Source organism: Sycon ciliatum, chromosome 1 (genome assembly GCF_964019385.1).
Source record: "Sycon ciliatum chromosome 1, ocSycCili1.1, whole genome shotgun sequence".
Taxonomy (NCBI): Eukaryota; Metazoa; Porifera; class Calcarea; order Leucosolenida; family Sycettidae; genus Sycon; species Sycon ciliatum.
This window is the reverse complement of record NC_088643.1, coordinates 39,987,597-40,001,766: the sequence shown is the minus strand read 5'-3', so window position 1 is coordinate 40,001,766 and position 14,170 is coordinate 39,987,597. Positions and strand designations below refer to the sequence as shown.

Genomic DNA, 14,170 nt, shown 5'->3' with positions numbered 1-14,170 from the left:
TAGAGAGGAGAGAGAGAGAGAGACCTACCGTATCAAGAAAAGCCATTAGAAGACTCTGAATGTCGGAAATGAGCTCAATGCGTCGTCCCTAGACTGAAGCAGAGACCCAGTTCTTTGCTAACCAATCAGTGTATCTAGCTCCAGTCCGCCGTACCATGGGACGCAGGCAGGCAGGCCAGTAGACTAGACATCTCACCATTGCAGCTGTATGGTAGTATAATATAATGGTACCCATGCTTAAAACACCGAAATCCCGGCACTTAGAAAAATGGACAAGTACAAATGCTGTAGACAAGCAGCCATGTCTCTTTAGTTCACTCCCGATTGAATAAGTAAAACGAGTATAAATAACCTATAAAACAATACGCTTGAAGTAGTAGCCACAAAGCAAAATGGAATGGCTGAGTAGAAAGCAAGATAGTCCTTTTCAATTGGTAAGAAAAAAGAAATTGGAAGGGGGCCTAGACTGTTGATACATCTGAACATGTCCGTTTCAGCTTCGTATTGCTGTATTGATTTACAGCTATGCCTGTACAGATGAGGAAATAATATTATTGCATTGGTATATTAGTCCTGACTACTGAGCAAATCATATCACAGAACATCATCACTGGGCTGAGTGCGTCATACTTGTACAACGAAGTACACAACACTAAAAACTAAAAGAAGTCGTCTCGTTAAACGGCACATCTGGTACGAAAATGGTCTGTACTGGTCACAATCCTATTGTTTGGTGGAGCGGGAAGGGGCAAGGTAGGGATATCAAAGCAAAACACTAAAGACGTGGTCAGTGTAGAGAGTAGCACTCAAGTGCGTACTGCGGAAAAAGAGGGCTATACGATAAAATACATCTGTGGAGTACATTGGCCGTTCACATTATTGGTACAGTACCGCTTCGCCACAATACACAGCAATGTTTCGAAACGCACACACACACACACGTGCACACACAGTGGGTTACAGTTTCGTTTTGTAAGGAATGTGGAGCGACGAGAGTTTCTGAAAGAAACGCTCTCGCACAAATTCATAGAATTCTATCTCCATGGCCATCTCGGATAAAGCTCTAGCTCTAGCATCAGACCCGAGTGTACGTCCGTCTTTGTTAGTCTTGGTTGTATGTTCTGCGGCTCCAATTTCACTCATTAATTCCTGAGCACCAGAAAAGAACTTTGGCAGCAGTGTTTCCAGTGCCACTATGCTCTCGTTGAAGTATTCCGACAATCCAACAAAGAAATACTTGTTGACAACATTCTCTTTGGCCAGAGCCAGTGACTGCGCAGATGGTCGCCGGCAGAACGGCTTGTAGCCGCAGAAAAACGGAATTATGTACCACAAGCCCCTCGAGCCAATGCACTCAATGCGCCTTCGCAGGATGCAAGTCTCAAACGGCTCATCACGCGTGCCCGGCGCGAAAAGACCTCGTACCCCTCCTAGCCTGTTGTCCCCAAAGCGACGAAAGTAGTAGGATGATATGGCTCGATTCAAGGGATGCCGAATCATGTTGATAAATATTGGTGGCGGGGATAGATCCGGGAAAGAAACATAGTATAAGTGGCGATGATAGAATACTGGGGTGGGCATGAGTCCCATAAACTGCCGGATGCTTTTAACGCGTGAAACTGTCGGATGAAGATCGCTGCCATTCATCGAGCCAACTACCAAGAATTTATTGCGTGCGGCCAGTTTCTGAGCCAACCGGACAAAAGCCCGACTGCCGCACTTTCCCACTTTGTTGTAGACGAGCCTGAGTGGGTGCTGGTGATCTGCAGCCAGCACCTCTCTGCTGGTGCGATATTTGGCTAGATTGTGCTGCATGATATTGGCCAATGCAACACCATGCCGCCCGCCCATCTCATAAACAGTGAAGAATAGCGGCTTCGCGGATGTGTTGAACTTGAGAAATATTGAAGAATCATTGCTGTTGACAAAAGCTCCTCCCACTTCGTCAGCCTGATGCCTCCTGCGTGCCTTGAACTCTCGCCGCAAAGCATCTTCATTGTCATCCCTGCGAGAACTGTTCATCTTAAGGGTCCCCAATGCCCTGGTCAGTTTTGAAAATAGATGCTGCTTGTGGTCATTAGACCGTGCACGGGTGCCTTCAAGTCTTGAGTTTGTGTATTCACTGGCAGCAGCAGCAGATGCGGGACTATGGACATCTACTAAACCTTCAGATCCAGTGGCGACGTCGAGTGCGGCGGCTGCTGCCGAACTGTGTCTGTGCACTTGCAAGGCGGGAGCTTGAAAAACACTACTACCACGTGCAGGAGGCGCATGGCGTACAGGCTCTCTTTCTGCAGCTTCAGATTCACCGGTGCCGCCTGCAACTGCGTAATCTCTGTGCGCTGCTGCTCCTACTACCACCTGAGATTCAGCTGCACTGGCCGCACTGGTGTCCAGTGAACGTGCATAGTTGCGCACGTCAACACTGTTCAGAGTGAGCACTGAGGCAAGAAGGAGGAATGTTAGAATTCCCAGGACTGGCAAGATGTGTTTTCTGGCATTGTTGTTCAGGAGTCCAGCGACTGGCCAGTTCATTGTTAGTACTATACTGATATCACCACCAGGCAGCCGCACTAGCTCATGCCCCACACTTTAACCTGCTCTCACCGCTCATCACCCCGCAGCACTGATGGCGACCTCACCTATTATGTATATTGGCACCATCAAGTAAACACAGTGACACTCTCCTCTTGAGATACTGGGCCGATCACACTGCAGTTGAGTGTGGACTACACAAACCACACAGGTAACAGAACGCAGTACTTTGAGTGGGTAATACTACTTGCCAGTAGTCACTTTGGAAACGTGCTCTACGAGTACTCCACTGCCTCTCCTCGGCCTCTCACAGACATAGACCGTCAGTCCGTGTACCTAGTGTACGGTGGTCCAAGCTGTACTTAGTGAATGTAGCACATCCAAAGATCCAGCAGTTCACATTAGTAGTAGTCATTACCTAACTACATGACTGTAGACATCAAGTAGTTCTTATTCGGGTACCAGCTTCACAAGAGGTCCAGTGCTCTGGCATGGCCGAGCGGTGATGATGCCGTTTTTTATTACTCAAGAACACGAGACTGTAAGCCAGGACTTTGACACCACGTCCGAATGCAGAATCGTAATATTCGCAAACCGTTACCCAGCAAGCAGTTTGCGCAAATCCTCCCTCAGAAAACTACCGAAAGCACAGATGAAGACCCGCGCGTGTCCGTGATGGTGATGGAGCCGTTCACCAACATTGTCGCGAATTCGGGCCTGCTCGACTGAATCAGTGAAGATAGCCGTGGGCTAGGCTGGGTATCTAATAAAGCTGCTCGAATCACTGGGCCGCGGAAGCGACACAAGTATAAAAGACCCCTGGCTAGCTAAAGTTAGTTTCCACTCGAAAGGTATTTTCATTTTCTCTGCATTGTTTCTGTTGTTGCGCTCAGCTAGCTCAGCACTGCCATACAGAATGATCACTGTTGCTGGACGTTGCTACACTTTTTGCGCTGCACTGGGCATGGGCTCCATTCTGCCATGATAGCCATTGATAGGGTCCGGTCGTAGCCTTTACAGTGTTTGTACTTTTTTTGTAGTACAGTCGTGGCCAAAGAAATCCGACCTGTGCCGAAAGCAGCGCCAAGGCCGGCTCCGCATGCGGCCCCAGCTGCGGCCGGCCCTCGCTGCTCGGATCGAATTTTTGGAATGAGATGATCTAGCTACGTAACCTGGTAACGTGTGTAGATCTACGAAATGGAAACTCCGGGTTACTTTGACTCGCGGATCGGATTTCTAGCCACTACTGTTTTGTAGATCTAGTACTAGTACTACGCCGTATCAAGACTGAGCATGAGCGTCATGACTGAGCCAGCCCGGCGCCCCACGTGCATTTTTGCCCGCATATTTCACCATGGCAACTGCAGTATTCGAATCGAACGGATAGCTTTCGCACGTGCACGCGAGCGTCGGATCGCGATCGAACTCTACGATCGACTCGATCGTCGGATCTCTCGCACTTCGACAAAACAGTCGAGTCGGTAGATCTACGACGGTAGAGATCCATGGATCTACAAAGTAGATCTGTGATCGTGAGGAGCTAGCTCGTGGCCCGTGGAGTTATCATGGCCATGCGATAGCGAGAGCGAGCTACAGATCAGAGTGATTTTGCTAGTTTCTGGTTTGGGTTTGGTGACTAAAAAAATAATTGTGGGGTGTTTCTTGTTTTGCCAAAGAGTACGTGGAGCTGAGCTGTATACATGTATGGTGTATCCGCAGGTGCTCTTGCTTTTACTTTTGGACAGTTTGTTTTCACCCTTTGGCGCTACTGAGCACATACTGGATGCCACGCAAGGCTGCAGTTCGGCTCCTTCATCAGTGAAAGGGACAGGTATTGGTCGTTATCCTTGATTTAGTCCCTCATCGTGGCCATGGCTTCTCGGCTGAGAGAGAACTCGGCTGCGAATGTACCGAAATGGACTGTGGACGATGCAGGTACTATTTTTGTTCCATCCCAGGACTATGGCAGAGCAATGTTCTCCATATTTTTTTGTGATCATCGGCCCGTTTGCCAATTCTTGGTCTGTGATGATTCCCAATGCCATATATCGAGACTTAAATGAGTAAACAACCTGTAGCCTTTATCACAGTCAGACCCCCTCCACTGGCTCCAGAACCCTCCCCCGCACCCTGCTTCCCCCCTATTATGATGTATTGCTGGTGAGTGGGGCAAGCGAATCTGCGTACAAAGCCATGCCGTATATAGGAAAGCATCAAAAGTCCACTAGCCTAGGTTGTATGCTGACAAGACTAAGTGTACAGTCAACTTCGCTAATAACGATTGTGGATATAACGACAATTCGTGAATAACGACAGAATTCTCATGCCCAGAGCAAAGTCCCATCTAACTGTAATAGAGAGGTTCTGCTACACGGAACTACGTACCAAACTCCGTGTCAACTGCAGTGAAGTTTGACACGGATTTTTCGTACGTTGCAACCGGTTCTGCTGTACGTAGCATGCTCGAACCATGCACGAACACCCCGCCACATGTACTCTGTACGCTCACTTTTCACACGGAGTCCGGTCCGTGTGAAGCGCGCTTCACACGGAAAACGGTATGACAAAATCCGTATCAAACTAAATCCCGTACCGCGGTGAAGTTTCCATACGTACTTTGGCACGTTTTACCGTGTGGCAGAACCTCACTAATACCAAGAGTCCACAAACAAGAGTATGCAACTGTGATCTCTTTTTTATGGGCCAGCTGCGTGGCGCGCTGTCTTCATTACATCATTCAGCTGCAGCCCGCGCACTGCGGAAAATCAAACACCGCACTTTCCCTCTGGTTTGAAATGAACCTTTGTACGGAACTGGAGTTCACGCGCCAAACTTTAGAGATCGCGTAGGTATTGGAATGAATCGAGCAAAACCGGATGGGCTCGTACGAGTTTGAATGCATGCTTTCAGAGCGTGATGAAGGCAAATTACGAATGAAGGCAGCGCACTGACCCATAACCACAGTTGCATACTCTTGTTTATGCACTCTTGGTATTAAAAAAATGTTATGACTAACTTACTGTCCACCAACATGACCAGATCATATTTCAGTCAGCGAGGGCGACAAAAAGGCACAAAACTGACAAGGAGTACCGAGACATTCTATGACCTGACACCTAGCTCCAACACATTCATGAGTTGCAAACCAACAACCAACATGAGATGACCCGTCTCTAAGGACACTTGCTCTCTTATACTAGGTTATAACTTATAAGAGTGGTTGCCACTTGCCAAGAAGTCTCCCCGTTGACAGTATTATGTACTAGTATACAGACGTGTGGAATGTGTTGGTCTGCTGTTTGTATTTTGCTTTCATTCTGTATGGTTTCAGGTGCGAAGAAAACTAAGAGCAAGGCCAAAGCTAAGCAGAAAAGCCCGGCCAAGGCGCCACGATCGAAGGGCGGCGCAGGATATTCAGCATGTCAAAGTGGCAATGCGTCTAAACCAGCAATGGTGTCTGGCAAACAATCTGACACCTGTGGCTCGCCTGCTCCTGGTGGTGATGGTGCTACGCTAAAGGACTTGTGCTTTGATGATAAGCGACGCCTGGCAGCGCTTGTGAAGGTATTTTTTCGCACTATTGTGGGCGTGTGTGTTTACCTGGATACGTGTATGCTTATGTTGAAGGCTTCAACCATGTTTGATTTGGCTGCAGTGTTCAGGAGCAATACTTGTACAAGCCTTTTGGCTGTTTAAGAAGACTGCAAGCATACTGGGAAGAAGCCCATCGTGAGGTCGGGGACAGCTGTGGCCCATTTTTGAACGGACTGTCTTTGAATTCTCTGGGTGTTTGGATATGATGTTTAGAAATCATTCTGCGACTTGAAAACTGGGGATCACCGGGGCTCCTACTATTATTCCAGTGGTCCTTAGGTTTTACTTCAAAGAAGAAAATCTTGCTACTGTAAATATACAAAATTTCGGCGCTGCAAAATTTCGGCACTTCACGATTTTTGACATTTCGGCGGCGATTTATTTTCGGCGTGGGGTAGAGGGCATGGTATTGCGACAAATGCTGTGAAAAATTTCATCGGCGTTTTAATTTAGGCGTTTTGGGTCGGTGCCGAATATAGCCGAAATTAAATAGCTGCCGAAAATTTGTATATTTACAGTATTTGGTGCAAAATTCCTATATTTGGACCTCAATATTACGGGAACGAATATGGTTTCCCCTTGATTTTATTGCAGATTCAAAACCAACATGCTATAACCAGTAGTGCAATTTACCCCACCAAGAGGAGCAATTTCTTTTAGGGTGCGTTTGGTTGGTACGATCTAGAACAGGATCGAACAGCTGGTGCACATGGAGCAGCCTCATGCCAACCAAACGCTACTCTAGAAACAGAGCACATTTTTGTGGAAAAATGTGCCAAACTTGGTGCATTCTTCAACATGTGTATGGATCACCATGGTCACTTTGTACGGTACGACGAGTCCAACCCAAAAGCGTATGCACGTGATCATTTGGGAACAAAATCGATGTTCCCGCCAGGTTTCACTGTGAAAAAGTGAAACTGCTCGGTCTGCTCCGGCCTCGAGGCCGGAGCAAGCAGAACATGTTCTGGCCGACCCAGAACAGGTGCAGTCCCAACCAAACGCGCTGTTCTGGTGAATCCTGTTCTAGTTCGTACCAACCAAACGCGCCCTTAGATGTGAAGTTGTTTCCATGAATAATCAGGCGCGTACGCAGGGTTGGCGGGAGGGGGGTTGCATGGGGTCCGTTGTAGTAAATAGCTACGTCACGTCAACCAACTCTCGTGTGCGTCGCGTGTTTCAGCGCATGCGCAGTGCATGAAGATGTCAAGTAGTCGTAGAATCTGCGGCTTGACGGCTCATTGACAGCACGGCGCGACGCCTACGCGCAGCGCAGGGCAACAAAGGACGAAAAAACGAGAAAAAAATCGTTCAGTCGTCCGAACCGTGTGCCCCCCTCCCTGAAACTGTGATTGCTACTCTCGTCAAGCACCTTTATTTCAAAACCATCCACTGGTCCTACTGTTGTATCTTCAAAGTATCTTCAATGAAAGTTAGCAGTGTAGCAAATATTGAACTCCAACGTCTTGCATGACAGTCACTTGAACTTCTGTAAAACAGAAAGAAAGAAAAAGAAACAGCCGTTAAGATAAGCTCAGTCTGATTTCTCTCGTGTAAATGGGGCTGGTGTGTCTGATTGTCCTTTCTGGCTCTTCTTTCTATTCTGCCTTGTGTAGGAGCTTGCAGATGTCACCGAGTCTCGTGAGCTCGCCATTGTACATTTGCAGGAGGAGCGTGTCAACTTTGAACGCAAGCTATCTGAGCTGAAGGAGCACCATGATACGCTGATGCAGTCTCGTGAAGGTGAGGCATCCGCTATTAACCGCCAGCACACTGTATTTACTGTGCCTTATGCATGCTTTGTACTTAATGATGCCTTGCTTGACGAGGAGCAGAGGTTTTGGTGTTCAACTTCCAGTTGCTATTAGCCTTGAACTGTAAATATTTTCCCGCAGTCGGATGTAACATGATCTCTTCTACGGTCCGCTCAGAAATATTTGAGCTTCTACAACGAAGGCAAACCAAGGTTTAACCTTGACGGTGACATTAGCTCTTATATGTTCTTCAAGGATTTCAGGTATGTGCCGGTATGGCAGCTTGTGGTGTAATGGATGACCAATGCTGGGTACAGTTCTTCTATATCTTTATCATTAGACCAGAACCTATGGCTCGTTTCTCTGCGCTACGTCCGTGAAGGGTCGAGAATGGATGGAATAGTACTGCCTGTAAATTGAACGATCTGTTCTTGTGGCTATTATTTCATGTACTACAATTCGTAACCTTTTTTTCTTCATAAAATGGCTTTTTACCTCGGATGGTTCTTCACACTCTGTATCACAATTTGTGAGTTCAACGATTTGTTCTTGTACTGCATTGCGCTACTCTGCTTGCAGGTGTCGAGCTGCAATACAGGCAGTCACAAGGATTGCTGCAAATGTACCGCAATCAGCTGGTATCTCAGGAAGGTGCTTTAGCTGAATTGCAGCTGCAACAGCAGGGCCATCAGGTAAGCTAAATATGGCTGGGTGTTGCCTTCCGTGCACATTATCCCTGCTTGCAAATGCCTCCCGTGCTCTCACTGTAAGCTACCACCAGAGCACAGCGCCACTTGGAGCCTGTCGTGCCCTGTTCTGGAGGTAGGGTGGACAGGCAAGTCGTGACTCTGCACCCAATAGTGCAAGTTCAGTGCAGCCAATCCACACTCCTACGTAATAACAAGTTACAGGTGTACCTAGTTACACATCATTCTGAGCTGTGAATGAGCTAGCAACGTTACAACACACTAGCTTACAACTTGGTGAAATTAAGTTTGATAGTTCGGAAATGTGAGGTCTTGACACACATGCCATTGAAAGTCTTTAATGTGTTCTTCGTTGCTGGTAAACTTTGGTACAATCCTGGCACTGATCCCCTTTCCCCAGCTTTCTCCGACAACTGTTGCACATGATTGTCGCGTATCCTACTACTACTACTACTACTACTACTACTACTACTACTACTACTACTACTACTACTACTACTGACCAAACCACTTTTACGGGCAAAAAAATACCATGGTAAGCACACAAGTGATGGAAAAGAGTGAGTAAGAACGAAAGAGAGAAAGAAAGAGAGAATGCACTAGTATGTCAAGAGAAGTAATCAATGGTTAAGGTCTTTGAGCTATTGTTATATTGTCCAGATTGACGCATGGACACTGAATCTCAGCCGGCAGCCTGTCGACACTGCACCAACAACGACGAGCGGACGCGACGCTGGTAGGATGATCGGCAACCGCGAAACCAGGTTATTGCCCACCGTACGAGGCAGAATGCCAGCCGAACACGCAATGCACTGACGATGCTTGAATACCGGATGTCTTTATTGCGCTCCGCGAGCCGACCGGCAAGTGTCGCCAGGAATCGTGAGCACTCCGGCCCCGCCATCCCATTCGTGGCGAACACAAGAGGGGTGAAAGAGCCTCTCTCGACTTCAGTGACCCTGGCACCGTACTGCTGCTTCTTTTGCCGTTCATGGGCCCTGAGTTGGTTAAGGACTTCCGGACCAGACAGCACAGACGCCTTAGGGTGGGTTACCCTAACATCAAAATAAGCGTCTTGCTGCCTTGTCCAGAAGCCCCGGGCACGAATGTCCAGCCGAGCCTCATCAGTCCGGTTAGCCGTCGCATAGGGCAGATCCTCGCCAGACAGCGGCCGGAGACGTGGCTCTGTCTCGACATCGCGAACAGCTTCGGAGAGCGTCTCCGCCAAGATGTCACGCACATTATCGTGCCGGGCAGATGGATACCCGCCGGCGGGGCCTACTAGTACTACTACTACTACTTGAGAACGGTTTTATTCACAACACCATGAAGTAAGAGTCAAAGCAAAAAGACAACCCAATACTACTACTACTACTACTACTACTACTACTACTACTACTACTACTACTACTACTACTACTACTACTGCTGCTGCTACTACTAGTACTAGTGCTTGGTGAATTCCTTTTCCACCAGGAATAGCCATGGTGGCATTCTTTTGTACTCCCTCAAAACAATTCCAAAGGCTGTGGGAGAGATGATAATTATGTTGAAATCCGTCTTGAAAGTCTTTCCATGAGTTCTGCAGCCAATCCAACTTTGTTTGCTCAAATAGTTGTAGCTGGCCCATGACATTCAGCACTTGCAGTTTGTGTTAGAATGTATGTGTGTAAGTGTGTAAGCGTGCTCGTTTTCAGCACGTTAAATGGATTTCTAGGAGACAAACTGCAATCACACGTGTAGTTTCTGTGTGTCTTTTCTATTCTTGTTCGCTTTGCAGCATTTGTCCAGCAACACAACAGTGATGGCATCAGCTCAGCCACCACCACTGGCACATGCAACAGCTGGTAGACCAGTAGCAAGCGAGCTGTTATCTTCCTGTCAGCAGCAGCGCTCTTCAGGCCTACCATTGCCAGCTGGTAGTTGCAGTCAGTCTTCACTGCACAAAACCACCATGATATCACGTGACAGTCACACAGGGCCACTGCAGGAAGCAGCCTTGCATAATCCTCTTACCACTATGCATGTGTGTACCGATGTGTCCAACAGCAGCAGCGGCAGCAGCATTAAGCGAATGTCTGATGCTCATGTTCCACATCATCGTGCACCGGCAAGCTGTGATATTTTCAATTCAGCAAACTCCCCGCCTGTGACGGGATTAAACTCACAGCAGCAGCAGCAACACTGTAATACTGGCGCAACGCATGTGGGCAGTGGGCAGTCTTTTCCACAGTGCTCTCGTCCTTGTGATGGCTGTAAGTCCAGCAGACGTGTTGCCACAACAACTGCTCCCACCTGCAGTTCTAGCTCCTGTGCATCTTTCCAGTCCCAAGGAAACAGTGGTTCGGACAGTGCACATGAGAGACTTGCTCCAGCCTCAAGACAACGGCGTCCAAAAGAATATGTTAAAACCAGTAAGACTGACAAGTCGAACCATGTTGCTAACCCTCAAGTACAGAGTGTTGGAAGGACCTGTCGATATTCAAGTCAGTCACAAGTCGTCGTTCAACCTGTTGTTCCACCTCACCAGGATCATCAAGACTCGGCAATGGGGGCTCTTGCTAGTCATCATACTGAAGCCGTGAAGGCCAGCATTCCACCCCAGGCTTGTACTAAAGACCGCCAGCAGCAACAGCACCTTCACCATCGGCATCCTCACCATCAGCCTTGTCACCGAGAGGAAACTGGACCAGGATCAGATGCTGCATTACATTCCCGGTCGCCTAGCTCATGGCTGCCAGGCAATGTTTGTCCATATCATCAGTTCATTCAGCAGCAACATGTTCTACAGCAGCAACAACAGTCCCAGCTCCAAGCTCTTGAGAAACTCCTATCTCTACCCACACCAGGTTCTGTCGCACCTGCTGACAAAACTGGGAGCTGCAAGCATCGCCATGCTCGCAAGAAGAACAAAAAGAAAGCTGATGCTGATGCGTACCCATTGATGAGCACGGACCCTAGTGCACTCGCCACCAGCAATGCACCGCACACCAAGTCAGAACCGGGTAATGGTGGTGCTCTTGCTGCTTCCCATGCCCCGAATCACGGTTCGCATTGCCATTCTAAATCCGCAGCTGAACATGGCCATAGCAAAGTTGAAAAGGAGCCATCTCTTTTCTCCCCTGCTTCAAAGCTGAGTGATGGATGTTCAGTTGTAACATCATCAACTTCATCTTCCTCATCGTCGTCGTCGTCATCATCACCTGTTCTGAAATCTTGTGCACTATCTACCTCAGCAGTGCTAGTCCAGCCGGATTCTCTGAAAACTACACGCACGTCTATGTCTGCTAATGTACAGCAACACAAGAGGCATCCGCCATCACATCTCAGATCCACCATTTCTGAAGGTTCCATCAATGATTTCTCGCTGGCACCTAGTGAATCACTGAGAGTCGAAGATCTTGGCGATGAACTGGATCGTCTGGAAGAAGACTTGGCTGTACTTTCCTTGCTCAATGACCGCGATGCATCCATTGATCGTTGTTCAATGGATAGAGCAGTTTCGTCAGCATCGGATGAAGCTAACTTGCTAGCACTGGACGCAAGGTAAGGATTTGCGTCTGCTTTTCAGCAATATAATGTACTACAATGCGTGCGTACTTGTACGATCTCCAATTTCCCTTTTACATATCCAGGTGTGCCCATCGACTAAGGGTTGTATCGCTTTTCTGTATTGTTTTGGGTGAAGTGCTTCTATCTCAGTTCACCCTCTTCCACCGCTCTCTGTTCTTGTAATCTTGTCTCGTTGATGGCCTGCACCTGCTTTCAGTCAAAAAATAAATAAAAAACGAAAAACAACAACAAAAACGCCTGTTGTAGTGGTCTCAGTCCTCATTCGTTAGACTTGTCTTTATAAATGTAAAATGTCTCTCTCTCTCTCTCTCTCTCTCTCTCTCTCTCTCTCTCTCTCTCTCTCTCTCTCTCTCTCTCTCGTTCTCTTCATGATCATTGGGCTTTGCAGTGACCTAAATTTCAGCTACTGGGACAGTCGGCTGCCAGATTTGATTAGTATTCTATCCGAGCTGGAGAATGATTCCAATGCCAGCACGGAAGTATCTCCCCGTCAAGCCACTCCTGTGTCGCGTGTTCATCCAACCAGCAGCTCCATGCCAAGTGAGCTGCTTGCTCAGCATGAAAGTAATCTCTGTCAAACACTGGACTATGTCTTAGACCGATGAATTTTGAATTTGAAGACTGTCTCACCCCTCCCCCAACACATACGCACATGCACACGACACGCCCATCAGGCTATGAGGGCATTTTTACTTTTATTCTTTATTAGCAATGTACAGTAGCAGTGTGCCTGACACTGCGTACCAACTTGGATAGCAGATACAATTCATGCTGGGCCGAGGGTCCGGATCGTGGGATGTATGTGAATAGTGACCTCCACTTGTCATGGGCCACTACTTGCCTTCAAAATATCAGTGCTCTATTTCTCTTATGCCTGTGATTTTAAAGTACTGAAGTACACTGTATTCTTGTGACCTGTAGTTGTCACTGAAGAAGTATTTTGTCCTATTTACTTCAAGAAGTTTTTTTTATGAGTACATCATTTTATTCTGACCTTGACTTGGCTTGAGCCGAATCTATTCACACTTATTTCTGTTCCTCATTGTTTTCACATGCAGTGCAAGTTGTGTACGTTTGCTTGGCATACTGGCCTGCCCCCCCCCCCCCCCACACACACACGCGCCACATTTGTCCATATGACATGCATGATGCACTTCACCGACCTTGGCTTCAGTACCGGTAGGTAGTAGGCGCATGGCATCGCCACTTGAATGCATGTACATGTACTATGATCGACTATGACCTGTGAGGCTGTGCCCGATTGTACCTGCTCCGTCCTTTCCTCTGATTCTGCCGATCCTGAATGCCTCACTAATGAGGTATTCCCGGCTTTGACCTCAACCTCTGTGACTGACTGTAAGGTATGCAATTCAGCACAGATTCCATGCACTTGAAACTTATTTTTTCATCATCCAGGTATCTACTCGTACCTGAACCCCATGATGCGACGATGGCCATCAATTACTATAAACGATCCATAAATTATATGCAATTGAGTCTCGATCATGAAGCCTCTTCAAGTTACGGGCAAAAGAAACACAATGGATGAAAATGCAATACAAATGCAAAACTACAGCAGCATGCTAGCACCTAATACACATTAATTAAATACAAACTAGTGAATACAATAATTATTAAAATCATGAGAACTAGGACCAACAAAACCTCACATATCCCCCTCCACAACAGCCTTTTGAGTGATTTAGAACAGTGGGAATTACCAGAATAATAACTTTTGCTTTTGTTGTTTTGAATTATTATTATTTTCGAAGCTGATACTACTACCAAGAGTACATAACCCCCCCAACCAGAAAGTCGTAAAAATACTGACTCCTACAAGTACATGTCATTGTCAGTACAATCATATGTACGTCCTGTCGACGTCGTAGACTCATACAGAATCTATAATATCTAAAACTTGTAAAAGAGTCGTAGTAGCCCTACGCTCGATCGATCGCGCGTGCTACTCGCTACGCCTACAAATATCTGAATATGGCTCGGTAAAAA

The 14,170-nt window shown here is 47.3% G+C and overlaps 3 protein-coding genes across 3 annotated transcripts in view; 1 reads left to right on the top strand and 2 right to left on the bottom strand.

Moving 5' to 3' along the window:
• LOC135825383 (tripeptidyl-peptidase 2-like) overlaps window positions 1–14,170 on the bottom strand; it is a 138,919-nt gene that overhangs the window by 92,661 nt on the left and 32,088 nt on the right. The gene's annotated exons all lie outside the window — the stretch shown is intronic.
• On the bottom strand, window positions 284–3,535 carry LOC135825426 (uncharacterized). Its single transcript, XM_065338147.1, has one exon. The coding sequence runs from the start codon at window positions 2,533–2,535 to the stop codon at window positions 958–960; it is 1,578 nt and encodes a 525-aa protein (XP_065194219.1). The 5' UTR covers window positions 2,536–3,535; the 3' UTR covers window positions 284–957.
• LOC135825398 (uncharacterized) lies at window positions 3,830–13,429 on the top strand. The gene is made up of 6 exons (XM_065338140.1): window positions 3,830–4,470; window positions 5,867–6,099; window positions 7,746–7,872; window positions 8,463–8,575; window positions 10,371–12,136; window positions 12,552–13,429. The coding sequence occupies exons 1-6, from the start codon at window positions 4,407–4,409 to the stop codon at window positions 12,766–12,768; spliced, it is 2,520 nt and encodes an 839-aa protein (XP_065194212.1). The 5' UTR covers window positions 3,830–4,406; the 3' UTR covers window positions 12,769–13,429.